Here is a 14,321-nt window from a genome sequence, read left to right as displayed (position 1 = left end):
ACAGCCCGGGAATGAACCCGGGTCTGTAGTAACGCCTCTAGCACTGCGATGCAGTGTCTTAGTGGCCTCCCGAGTGGTGCAGCGGTCTATTTAAACAACAATATAGTACCAGTCAAAAGTTGACACACCTACTCATTCAAGGATTTTTCCTTTATTTTTCCTATTTTCTTCATTGTAGAATAATAGTGAAGATATCAAAACCATTAAAATAAACAGATATGGAATCATGTAGTAACAAGGAAAAAAAAGTTAAACAAATCGATACGTTTTATATTTGAGATTCTTCAAAGCAACCACCCTTTGCCTTGACAGCTTTGCAAACTTGTGGATTGTGGAGGCCAGGTCATCTGATGCAGCTCTCCATCCTTCTTGGTCAAATAGCCCTGACACAGCCTGGAGGTGCGTGTTGGGTCATTGTTCAGTTGTAAAACAAATGATAGTGGGACTAAGCGCAAACCAGATGGGATGGCGTGTCGCTGCAGAATGCTGGGGTAGCCATGCTGGTTAAGTGTGTCTTGAAGTCTAAATAAATCACTGACAGTGTCACCAGCAAAGCACCTCCACACCTTCATGCTTCATAGTGGGAACCACACATGCGAAGATCATCCTTCCACTTACTCAGTGTCTAGCAAAGACACAGCGGTTGGAACCAAAAATCTCAAATTTGGACTCCGACGAAAGGACAGATTTCCACTGGTTTAATGTTCATTTCTTGCGTTTCTTGGCCCAAGCAAGTCGCTTCTTTTTGATCCTTTAGTAGTGGTTTCTTTGTAGCAATTTAACCATGGAAGGTCTGATTTACGCAGTCTCCTCTGAACAGCTGATGTTGAGATGTGTCTGTTACTTGAACTCTGAAGCATTTATTTGGGCTGCAATCGGAGGTACAGTTTACTCTAATGAACTTATCCTCTGCAGAAGAGCTAACTCTGGGTCTTCCTTTCCTGTGGTGGTCCTCATGAGAGCCAGTTTCTTCATAGTGCTTTCAAAGTTCTTTGAAATGTTCCACATTGACTGACCTTCATGTCTTAAAGTACAAGGCACACCTGTTAATTGAAACGCATTCCAGGTGACTACCTCATGAAGCTGGTTGAGAGAATGCCTAGAGTGTAAAAAGCTGTCATCAAAGCAAAGGGTGGCTACTTGAAGAATCTGAAATCTATTTTGATTTGTTTAACACTTTTTTGGTTACTACATGATTCCATGTGTTATTATTCACTATTCTACAATGTAGAAAATAGTAAAAATAAGAGAACTCCTGGAATGAGTAGGTGTGTCAACTTTTGACTGGTACTGTATATCGATAACTACATGTGAAAATATTTTAAAATGCATTAAAATACATTTCGGAAACATTTAACATATTTTGTGATATGTTTTACATATGTTGGAATGTATTTAAAATGTTTTAAATATATAACATGCATCCTAAATAAATGTAAAAATATATTGAAATTGTTTTTCTTTTTTTTGTATGGGAAAATCTGACAGACCCATCTGCAACAATCACAGCTGTTTTATGAAGATTAGAGATGCTCTCACCCATGGGGTTGGCAGTGGAGTCCACCAGCACAGAGGCAGTATTCCCTCGGCCCCTCCACGTCCCAGGACAGCATGTCCATCAGCAAGTTAGGGTGGCTGTTGCACGCTTCACCCTTATCCGGCCTGGGCTGGCACACTGGGAAGAGCAGCTCTGCAACCACCATGAGAAGGACAGAGAGAGAGAGAGAGAGAGAGAGAGAGATGGGGAAGCAGAGGAGGAGGGGGACAAGGGTTGAAGAAAGCATAATAGACAAGGAAGGGGAATGCATGAACCTCATAGGAAAGAATGAAGTGGGTACAGGCTGGGCTCTAATTTGCAACATTATTGGTCACATATGCTCCTAAATATTTAGCTGTGCTGTGCAGTGCACCTGGAATGCTGATTTGGTAGCCTAGAAAAATATTCATCCAGATAATATATTAAATGTCAAAATGTGTCGTTGGAAGCAAGCAAAGTTGTTACATTTGTGTCTCATTTGTCTCTGTCTCATACAAATAAGCGACATAAGAGGCCGCTTAGGGTCCCGTGGCCACTAGGGGACCCCCTCCCAATTATTATTATAATTTTTTTTACAAATATGGTAGTGCATCAGCAGTTTTACTTGTGTTATGTCAGTCACTCAATTAGCCCATGTCAGCTAAATTTTTTAGATTGCTAGGTCTAACCAGCTATCTAAAAATGTTAGCTGACATGGGCTAATTAACAACCAGGCACCCAGGGCACTTGCACATGTGGTCTGACCTGCAGGGGGCCCCCATTCAGTTTGTTAGTCACCCAGATATATGAACATGGCATTAAGTCAAGGCAAAAGGTGTGGAACTGCAGGAAAATGTATTTTCTCCACTGCCAGGACAACTCATCACAAGAAAAAAAATGGCTACCTCTCTGTTTAGCGCAAAAATCACACCGAGAGCCAACAACTGACCACTTACGCAATGTGGACGTTTACGCTCATTCTTCAAAATAAAGGCCTGAAACTACGTCTAAAGACTGTAGACACCTTAGGGAAGCCACAGAAAAAAGGAATCTGGCTGATATCCCTTTCAATGGGCAATAGGGATGCATAGAAAGACAGGGGTTTCAAAATAAGAGTCACTTCCTGATTAGACTTTTCTCAGGATTTCACCTGCAATATCAGTTCTGTTATACTCAGACAATATTTTTACAGTTTTGGAAACTTTAGTGTTTTTTCTATCCTAAGCTGTCAATTATATGCATATTCTAGCATCTGGTCCTGAGAAATAGGCCGTTTACTTTGGGAACGTTATTTTTCCAAACATAAAAATAGTGCCCCCTAGCTTCAAGAGGTTTAGAATCATGGTTTCAGGGGAGAAAGAGGACCAGTAAGAAACAAAATACTTTAACACAAACAATACCTTGAACAGTTAATTAAATAGATAGGTAGGTTTGTGTTTGACCATATACCTTTGAGAACGGCACAGCAGTGTTTTGGCTTACAGTCACTCTGGTACTGACAGATGCTGCCTGCATTGCCCTTGGTGGCATTCTTAGTGCACTGTCCCCACACACACATCTGGTCTGAACAACACTCTTCATCCTTTGTGCAGGTCTAAAAAAAAAAAAACACATTAGTAATGGTCATAGTTTTTGTGATTGGAACAAGCTGGGAATCAGAGACATAATCTAGACCAGGGATGGCCCGCAGACCAATTGGAGTGTATTGATGTGGGTACGCAGACCCACAAGCCACTGCTGACCCTCATTAGTAGTTCTGATTTTTTGTGGCCCCCACCCCCATCAAAGATGCCCATCCCTGATCTAGAACTTCACAAGATCTGGAATATCATCAGAAGTACACAACAAACTTGGGTTCATTGCATTTGTTTACATCCCTTTCTCAACTCAATGTAAGGCTGAATTTTGACTCAGGATTGGGATGAAAATAAGATGTTAATCCCCAAAAAAAGACTCACCATATCAACATCTTTGCAGGGGAGGCACTTGGAGTTTACTATCTCATATAGGCAGTAACTGTTCTTACCACAATCTTCATCAAGCATGCATTCCTGGTAAGAGAAATCACATTCAGACAGGACCAACCAGCATCCACATAACACACCATCCAACCCCCCTCCCACACAGGTACACCTATATTCCCTGTTTTATTAACCTGTCCAATTTCCACAGCATTTGTTTTCACACAAATGCTTTGCTCATTAAGGGATGTGCATATACCTTTACATTGAGTACAGATGGATTGGATGGCTAAAAATCAAGAAATTCCAGTTAAATGGTGTTCTTGTTACAGACTGAACACTGGCCCTCTATCGGCCTGAGGAAACAGCTTCTGCCAAAAAGTAGTCATCTAAACCTCGTGATTAACTTTATCTCTTCATGCTATGTGGAGTCGGAGAAACTCAGCAGGCTTACAAAAACAACATACTTTGTCAGAGAGCTCCCAAAGTCTGTCAGCCTTGAGCACTTGGCTACTGAGAATGGAGACCTGACGGGTCTGTGGATATGCCTAACACGGTCTTCTCCCACACCTAGCAACATGAGAATACAGCATTTCACTACACAAACAGTACCCGATTCACTTGCCATGAATAAACCTGAACCCTTTATTGTTTCATAACATTGGCTGTGTGTGGTGTGCGCCATCATGACCTAATTATTTCCATTGTGGGAAGTCAAGATGTGAGCATACACAGTGTATTATGATGTGTTTTTGTTTCAATCTCTTTTACACTCCATTGAACCACAAAGACATGTACTGTATCAAATAACAGGCAGGATCAAACACACATCCCCACCTTCCATCTCCATGGCAGCCTGGACTAGTCTAGACAGATGCGGGTTGTGTCACTAACAGCAGTCTGGCAACCATCAACAGTAAGAATTTCCTTCACCCGCGTACCACTCAAATCCATCTCAGCCAACCCCTTAGCTCACAAGAAGTAACAATACATATCTAGGATATAGCTTCTTGCTTTATAATGTTCTTATTTCTTGTGTGTTTTTGTTCTACCTTCTGTAATTATTTTGTGATTATTACTGCATTGTTGAGTTTGGAGTTTGCAATGAAGGCATTTCACTGTACTTGAGCACGTGACATTAAAACATAAGAAATATCTCTGCAAAAGCTTCAGTAAAAAAAATGATTCCCAGTTCACCAGACGGGATAACTCAGTGTTGGGGGACTGGAGGAGACACTGTGGAAGACATGCTGCTCACCAACCCTAATACCCTGTAATTCTGTTGATAAAGCACAGCTGTTTAGGCATCATACTGTGCATAGGGCTGCTCTTCATTTTTCCCAAAGCAGAACATTTTCCCCTCACTAAATATTTAACCAAACTTATCTCTGTGGAGAAGCCCACACAGCAGCAAAATTAAGTAGACATAAGTTTAAAAAAAAGTAAAATGACCCAAGTGCAAGTCATTTGAGGTTTCCAGCAGGCTGTTTCCATGCATTTTTTATGTCTATTAATTCAACCACATTCTGTAATGATGCCAGGAAAGGCATCAAAACACTGCCATAAAATCTCCAATGGTGAAACAGCCTGCGGAATAATGGCTTAATATTGGTGTACTCATGATTTTTAAAAGTGTAAAGTAAATGGCCACCTCTTTAAAATACACTATGATCTCATTCATTATAAAAGACAGACAGACAATCTATTCACAAAGTTGTAAAGTGTTCCTGCAGTAGCTGAGAAATTACTTGGAAAAGAACACTGGTTTGAAAACGGGGGCAACAGGATACATTGTTTCAGTCTCAAAACAAACTGTACCCAGTTCCCTCCTTCCTTGCATAATGAGCTGTTCGATGAGGAAAAGGTTAAATAACAAAAGAGCAGAGAAAATAGGCAATGGTAGAACAGCTGGGTTTAAGTTATTCAACAGGCTTCGCCTTGGATAGAAAGGCGTCTCTAGGCTCTCTAGTACTCATTTGTTTTAGAGGAATAGCAATTGACTTAATTATTGTCTTGATGCTCCACCTCAATAAACTTACTTAGCTATATCACATAGTATCCAAACAATACACATCAGGTTTGGGATCAATTGCACTTCAATTCCTGCATATTCAGGAGATAAAACTTTGATAAATTTGACCTAAAAATTACCTGAGATAATATTGAAACATCTAAGGTTTATATTACCATACACGTCCTCTAGCGTGGGGACGAGGTTTCTTCAACTGTCATACCCTGCTATGGTCTCACCTCATTCCATCTGGCTATTATTCAACATATACAAACATCCTTGTCTGAATAGAATAACTGTCATGGGATTGTTTTGATGATCAGTACCCAGCTGTTTGCAGACTTGGGAGCTGAAACACCTCGTACCTCAAACTGGTTTGCATTAAACTCCTTGTGATCCTTTTTTCAGCACCTAACAAATCAAAAAATATATATAATACAAACTCACATGATCAACTTCGTTCCATTGGCCATTGATCTCGATATGGGTCTGGAAGTGAGTCCCCCCTGTTCTGTTGTCCATTTCCTAAAAGAGAAACCAGATACTTTCCTTGTCAGAAAACCTAAACATTTAATGCCAAAATAACCAACCATTGTTGTCTGATCTCCCTCTAGAATATAAAACATCCAGATAAAATGTACATGTTGATGACTTGTGACATGCATCCACACAATCTTGCATCATTACCTCACCCTGTTTGTAGTGCACCTACCTTGTCAATCCTCTCCGCCATGTAAACAGTGTGGTTCCTGTTGTCCCTATATGTACTGGTCTCATTGTGGTAGTTTGGAAGCAAATCCTGTATATTAAGCAATGATTTGGCACTCTCATTGACCATCTATGAGAAAAAGTGATAAACATTAAAATTGTGAGCGCATCTTGTTTGTTCCACAGTTCATATCTCTGGTTCTATGATAGACCATGCAACATACAATTTAAATCCTTTCATTTATTAAATAGCACTTAAAGTACAATACAGACATACAGTACATTAATATTTACCAACAACTGATGTGTGGGGGGAAAAACAGTAGACTACAAGGAAAGCAGGCTACAGGCTATTAATCAGGTATAATAAAAACACACAGCCTGGCTCTACCCATGGCCACAACGTCAAACGTTTCCCTGGAATTAAAAACGTATTGTAAATAGTCTGCTATTAAAAATAATTAAAGGATAGTTGTAAATAGTCTATTGAATTACAGTGTATTATTACATATAGCTGAATGGAACATTTACCTGATCCACAGCTTCCTCCAGTACGTGCTGCGTGTCCTCCATCAACATCTCCACCTCTCGGAACATTTCGTTTAGAGTCGCATGACCTCCATTCAAATGGTCCTCGAAACTAACACCAGTTATCGAGATGTCCGGGATGGTCTTCGGGCTCGAGATTCCATTCACTAAACACAAACAAAAAGTAAGCGCTGCAACCTGCATCATCCTCGTGGTGGGACCAGACATACTTGTACCAACAGCATGCAAAGACGCTGACGCACACAAAGCACAGCTGTTTTATTTGGAAACTCAAAAGGGAAAAAAGAAACCGGAAAAAGAATCATGGTATTTTTAACGGGATCTATGGTAAGTATAAAGCCAAAGTTTTGGGATCCAGAATGCATTGTATTATCTAAATGGTTATTGGGATTCTGAGGATTCTGATTCTATTGTTGCTGCTGCTTCTATTGATGGTGATGATAATTAAAAATGTCCCTTAATCAGCACATTTTCTTACCTTAAGGATATTGTCTTTGGATGTTACATGTTTTAACACTAGAATTTACCTATTATTTTGTTCACACTATCACCATACATTCATTATAGGCCCTAGGACTACTATTGTGGATTAATATGCTTAAAACACAATAGCATATCACTGGCTAAGTAAATATACATTTTGGAATAAGCACATTTCTCATATTTAAAAAAAAAAACTTTAGTTATGTGGCATGAAATGCAGAGCGTGAAGTTGACAGAGTTGTCTAATGCTGTGCCGGAAGCGTGACCATATATAGAAAGTATATATGGCGGATTTGCAATACACTGTTAGTCCTGTAGATGGGTATGTAGGTCTAATCCTTTTTTCAGACGCATGTAGTCCAGGGACATACGATCAGTCTATGATTCCGTGGGAAAATTCAACGAAAACAACACTTTTTTACACAATCAAATGATCTTTGATAGTTATTTGATTATTTATTTTTACAATATGTTTCCATAATTCAAATGTATGGGATCCATAACTCACTTGTAGGTACTCACAGAGGCCCCTAGGGCCATTGGCCCCCTCTTGAAATGTGCTTATCATACATAGCTCATTGATCATATCTAGATTCACTTTGCTGTGTGGCTGCTTTGTCAAACAGAAGCTTTAATATGTTACTCCTCGAACACACTGACAGTGTCATTGCATTTTGGTACACCAGAATGGAACGCTACATTTACCTTGCACCATTGCGTTGCAGAGGCAGTTGCAGTGAGTTCTCTGTGGTGCATGTGTTGGATTTATCGAACGTATGCATCAAACTGTATGTGTAGATGGCTTGACAGAAATGGTAGCAGAAGATGAATGGTAAACTTTTGTTGCACACATATCCAGATGGTGCTGCGTCCCATTTTGTGCAATGACGCTGTAGGTGTGATCAAGACATTTACAAAATAGCCTCCAACACTCTAGTCAGCAAACTGGATGTAGTCTATCACAGTGCCATCCGTTTTATCACCAAAGCCCCATATACTACCCATGATTGTGTGAGAAGGAGAAGTTGATATGTCTCTGGAACTCAAGCCCTCCAAGTGGACAGCTGTCACTGGGCAATAAAACATCATGCAATGTGGAGGAGTGCCCAGCCCTCTTTGAGTGTGTGTTTGTGTTATGTCTTTCCTAATCTCTCATGGGCAGACAAGTAAACATAAATGGTACCGTAGATTTAAGCAATAAGGCTGGAGCGGGTGTGGTATATGGCCAATATACCACGGCTAAGGACTGTTCATATGCACGACAGGGCTGTGTTCAACGCAAAGTGAAATGTACCACACACCCCTGAGGTACGTTATTGCCATTATAAACTGGTTACCAATGTAATTAGAGCAGTAAAAATAAATGTTTTGTTGTACCCGTGGTATACGGTTTGATATACCAAGGCTGACAGCCAATCAGCCGTCAGGGCTCAAACCACCCAGTTTATAACTGTCTTTATACTATGGACACTGATAGCTAACTAGCAGAAATAGTTCCGGTGCTTGGATTTTTCGTCCATGGTTATTTGGGCAAATCATGATTTCAAACATAGCCGCGGGAAGTAGGGGTGGTGAGGGTGCTGCAGCACCCCATGAAAAATCTGAATTTAAAATATATATTTATAACAACAACAAAAAATTCACAATAGTAGTGCACTGGGCATTTTCTAGTATTAGCATACCAATATAGACCGATATACTGTAGATGTATGTAGCACAAGCAAAACAAATGTATGCATCTTTGCTTTGACAAAAAAAGGTAGTTATACTGTATAATTAAGTATCTTGCAGGATTAAATATTTGGAATTGTAAGAGTTGTTGCCCTGTCCCTTTCTCTGCAATTGTCATTCTAATGGGATCCAGAAAAAAACAAAACCCGGTCCTCAAACATTTACAGTACCAGCCAAAAGTTTGGACACAAGGGTTTTTCTTTATTTTACTATTTTCTACATTGTAGAATAATAGTGAAGACATCAAAATGATGAAATAACACGTATGGAATCATGTACTGTAGTAACCAAAAAGGTGTTAAACAAATCAAAATATGTTTTGTATTTTAGATTCTTCATAGTAGCCACCCTTTGCACACTCTTGGCATTCTCTCAAACAGCTTCACATGGAATGCATTTCCAACGGTCTTGAAGGAGTTCCCACATATGCTGAGCACTTGTTGGCTGCTTTTCCTTCACTCTGCGGTCCAACTCATCCCAAACCATCTCAATTGGGTTGAGGTCAGGTGATTGTGGAGGCCAGGTCATCTGATGCAGCACTCCATCACTCTCCTTCTTGGTGAAATAGCCCTTACACAGCCTAGAGATGTACAGTGAGGGTAAAAAGTATTTGAGCCTCTGCTGATTTTGTACGTTTGCCCACTGACAAAGAAATGATCAGTCTATAATTTTAATGGTAGGTTTATTTGAACAGTGAGAGACAGAATAACAACAAAAATATCCAGAAAAACGCATGTCAAAATTCTAATAAATTGATTTGCATTTTAATGAGGGAAATAAGTATTTGACCCCCTCTCAATCAGAAAGATTTCTGGCTCCCAGTCTTTTATACAGGTAACAAGCTGAGATTAGAGCACACTCTTAAAGGGAGTGCTCCTAATCTCAGCTTGTTACCTGTATAAAATATACCTGTCCACAGAAGCAATCAATCAATCAATCAGATTCGAAACTCTCCACCATGGCCAAGACAAAGAGCTCTCCAAGGATGTCAGGGACAAGATTGTAGACCTACACAAGGCTGGATGGAATGGGCTACAAGACCATCGCCAAGCAGCTTGGTGAGAAGGTGACAACAGTTGGTGTGATTATTCGCAAATGGAAGAAACACAAAAGAACTGTCAATCTCCCTCGGCCTGGGGCTCCATGCAAGATCTCACCTCGTGGAGTTGCAATGATCATGAGAACGGTGAGGAATCAGCCCAGAACTACACGGGAGGATCTTGTCAATGATCTCAAAGCAGCTGGGACCATAGTCACCAAGAAAACAAACTGATAACACATTACACCGCGAAGGACTGAAATCCTGCAGCGCCCGCAAGGTCCCCCTGCTCAAGAAAGAACATATACATGCCCATCTGAAGTTTGCCAACGAACATCTGAATGATTCAGAGGACAACTGGGTGAAAGTGTTGTGGTCAGATGAGACCAAAATGGAGCTCTTTGGCATCAACTCAACTCGTCGTGTTTGGAGGTGGAGGAATGCTGCCTATGACCCCAACAACACCATCCCCGCCGTCAAACATGGAGGTGGAAACATTATGCATTGGGGGTGTTTTTCTGCTAAGGGGACAGGACAACTTCACCCCATCAAAGGGACGATGGACGGGGCCATGTACCGTCAAATCTTGGGTGAGAACCTCCTTCCCTCGGCCAGGGCATTGAAAATCGGTCGAGGATGGGTATTCCAGCATGACAATGACCCAAAACACACGGCCAAGGCAACAAAGGAGTGGCTCAAGAAAAAGCACATTAAGGTCCTGGAGTGGCCTAGCCAGTCTCCAGACCTTAATCCCATAGAAAGTCTGTGGAGGGAGCTGAAGGTTCGAGTTGCTAAACATCAGCCTCGAAACCTTAATGACTTGGAGAAGATCTGCAAAGAGGAGTGGGACAAAATCCCTCCTGAGATGTGTGCAAACCTGGTGGCCAACTACAAGAAACGTCTGACCTCTGTGCTTTCCAACAAGGGTTTTGCCACCAAGTACTAAGTCATGTTTTGCAGAGGGGTCAAATACTTATTTCCTTAATTAAAATGCAAATCAATTTATAACATTTTTGACATAAGTTTTTCTGGATTTTTGTTGTTGTTATTCTGTCTCTCACAGTTCAAATAAACCTACCATTAAAATTATAGACTGATCATTTCTTTGTCAGTGGACAAATGTACAAAATCAGCAGGGGATCAAATACTTTTTTCCCTCACTGTATTTTGGCTTATTGTCAAATCAAATCAAATTTTATTTGTCACACACACATGGTTAGCAGATGTTAATGCGAGTGTAGCGAAATGCTTGTGCTTCTAGTTCCGACAATGCAGTAATAACCAACGAGTAATCTAACCTAACAATTCCACAACTACTACCTTATACACACACAAGTGTAAAAGGGATAAAGAATATGTACATAAAGATATATGAATGAGTGATGGTACAGAACGGCATAGGCAAGATGCAGTAGATGGTATCGAGTACAGTATATACATATGAGATGAGTAATGTAGGGTATGTAAATGTAACAGTATAACTTTAGTCCGTCCCCTCGCCGGGCTCGAACCAGGGACCCTCTGCACACATCAACAACAGTCACCCACGAAGCATCGTTACCCATCACTCCACAAAAGCCGCGGCCCTTGCAGAGAAAGGGGACCACTACTTCAAGGTCTCAGAGCAAGTGACGTCACCGATTGAAACGCTATTAGCGCGCACCACCACTAACTAGCTAGCCATTTCACATCCGTTACATAAATATAAAGTGGTATAGTTTAAAGTGGCTAGTGATACATGTATTACATAAAGATGCAGTAGATGATATAGAGTACAGTATATACATATACATATGAGATGAGTAATGTAGGTTATGTAAACATTATATTAAGTGGCATTGTTTAAAGTCGCTAGTGATACATTTTTACATCAATTTCTATCCATTTCCATTATTAAAGTGGCTGGAGTTGAGTCAGTATGTTGGCAGCAGCCACTCAATGTTAGTGGTGGCTGTTTAACAGTCTGATGGCCTTGAGATAGAAGCTGTTTTTCAGTCTCTCGGTCCCTGCTTTGATGCACCTGTACTGACCTCGCCTTCTGGATGATAGCAAGGTGAACAGGCAGTGGCTCGGGTGGTTGTTGTCCTTGATGATCTTTATGGCCTTCCTGTGTGTGGTGGTGTAGGTGTCCCGGAGGGCAGGTAGTTTGCCCCCGGTGATGCGTTGTGCAGACCTCACTACCCTCTGGAGAGCCTTACGGTTGTGGGCGGAGCAGTTGCCGTACCAGGCGGTGATACAGCCCGACAGGATGCTCTCGATTGTGCATCTGTAGAAGTTTGTGAGTGCTTGAGAGACTAGTTAAGGAAACCACATATCCTGAGGCTGCATTCATTATAGCTGGGGAAAAACAAAATTATTGTCCAACTAAGCACAAACCAGATGGGATGGCGTATCACTGCAGAATGCTGTGGTAGCCATGCTTGTTAAGGGTGTATCACAGACAGTATCACCAGCAAAGCACCCACACACCATCTCACCTCCTGTGGGAACTACACATGCGGAGATCATCATGTTGCGGTCCTCATGAGAGACAGTTTCATCATAGCGCTTGATGATTTTTGCGACTGCACTTGAAGAAACTTTCAAAGTTCTTGAAATTATCCGGATTGACTGACCTTCATGTCTTAAAGTAATGATGGGCTGTCATTTCTCTTTGCTTATTTGAGCTGTTCTTGCCATAATATGGACTTGGTCTTTTACCAAATAGGGATCTCTTCTGTATATCACCCCAACCTTGTCACAACACAATTGACTCAAATGCATTAAGAATAAAATAAATTCCACAAATTAACTTTTAAGAAGGCACACCTGTTAATTGAAATGTATTCCAGGTGACTACCTCATGAAGCTGGTTTGAGAGAATGCCTATAGTGTGCAAAGCTGTCATCAAGGCAAAGGATGGCTACTTTGAAGAATCTCAAATATATTTAGATTAGTTTTTTGGTTACACTTTTTTGGTTACTACATGATTCCATATGTGTTATTTCATTGTTTTTATGTCTTCACTATTATTCTACAATGTATAAAATAGTAAGAAGAAAGAAAAACCCTTGAATGAGTAGGTGTCCAAACTTTTGACTGGTACTGTATATTCCAGCTCTGATCATACTGAAAACTGAAATTGGGTAGAAGTTTCAATTAGCACCAGAATATGTGACCATTCCCAATGGCAATGTGTCCTATGACCACAGATTCTGATATTTCACCCACACCTGTTGCTAACAGGTGTACAAAATTGAGCATACTGCCATGCAATCTCCATAGCCAAAAATTGGCAGTAGAATGTTTTTTGGAGCTCAGTGACATTCAGTGTGGCACTGTCATAGGATGCCACCTTTCCAACAAGTCAGTTCGTCAAATTTCTGCCCTGCTAGAGCTGCTCCGGTCAACTGTAGGTCCTGTTATTGCGAAATGGAAACGTCTAGGAGCAATAACAGCTCAGCTGCTAAGTGGTAGTTCACACAAGCTCACAGAACAGGACCGCTGAGATGTGTAGCGCATAAAAAGAATCTGTCCTCATTACCGAGTCCTAATCTGACTCTGGATGCAACGTCAGCACAAAAACTGTTTATCTGGAGCTTCATGAAATGGGTTTCCATGGCCGAGCAGCTGCACACAAACATAAGATCACCATGCTTAATGCCAAGCGTCGGCTGGAGTGGTGTAAAGCTGGCCACCATTGGACTCTTTAGCAGTGGAAACGTGTTCTCTGGAGTGATAAATCACGCTTCACCATCTGGCAGTCAAGACGGACAAATCTTGGTTTGGCAGATACCAGGAGAATGCTACCTACTCTGATGCATAGTGCCAACTGTAAAGTTTGGTATGGAAGGAATAATGGTCTGGGGCTGTTTTCCATGGTGTGCTAGGCACCTTAGTTCCAGTAAAGGGAAATCTTAACGCTAGAGCATGCAATGACATTCTAGACGATTCTATGCTTCCAACTTTGTGGCAACAGTTGGAGAAGGCCCTTTCCTGTTTCAGCATGACAATGCCCCCATGCACAAAGCGAGGTCCATACAGAAAGGGTTTGTTGAGATCGGTTTGGAAGAACATGGCTCCAACCCCCGTATCACACACTCACAAACTGAAATCATGTGTTCATTCTACAATCAATTACTGAGTGGGAGACTCAAATATCGCATTATTTTGTATATAGGCTAACATGCAGTTGCTTCCTGTTTCAGTCATGTCTTTGGTCACATTCTTGTGGGGTGGGTCCTACAAAAACACCCTAATGATTAGTTCACAATAGAGCCTTCCACGATGCAGGCAGGATGAAGTTGGCGAAGAGCAACTGCAGAAACTTGCAGTCAAAACTTC

At 41.1% G+C, this 14,321-nt stretch overlaps 1 protein-coding gene across 1 annotated transcript in view; it reads right to left on the bottom strand.

Moving 5' to 3' along the window:
- The window catches only part of dkk3b (dickkopf WNT signaling pathway inhibitor 3b), an 8,251-nt gene extending 1,223 nt beyond the window's left edge, over nucleotides 1-7,028 (bottom strand). The window contains exons 1-6 of the mRNA XM_021575509.2: nucleotides 6,728-7,028; nucleotides 6,201-6,326; nucleotides 5,936-6,013; nucleotides 3,475-3,567; nucleotides 2,966-3,110; nucleotides 1,540-1,690 (exon numbers count right to left, since the gene is read on the bottom strand). Coding sequence (XP_021431184.2) covers nucleotides 1,540-1,690; nucleotides 2,966-3,110; nucleotides 3,475-3,567; nucleotides 5,936-6,013; nucleotides 6,201-6,326; nucleotides 6,728-6,952 — 818 coding nt within the window. The 5' untranslated portion in view covers nucleotides 6,953-7,028. The remainder of the gene's footprint in view (nucleotides 1-1,539; nucleotides 1,691-2,965; nucleotides 3,111-3,474; nucleotides 3,568-5,935; nucleotides 6,014-6,200; nucleotides 6,327-6,727) is intronic.
- Nucleotides 7,029-14,321: the final 7,293 nt, after the last annotated feature.

The sequence above is a fragment of the Oncorhynchus mykiss genome, chromosome 2, assembly GCF_013265735.2.
Source record: "Oncorhynchus mykiss isolate Arlee chromosome 2, USDA_OmykA_1.1, whole genome shotgun sequence".
Taxonomy (NCBI): domain Eukaryota; kingdom Metazoa; phylum Chordata; class Actinopteri; order Salmoniformes; family Salmonidae; genus Oncorhynchus; species Oncorhynchus mykiss.
Note: the sequence above shows the minus strand (reverse complement) of the source record. Positions and strands in the feature narration are given on the sequence as shown.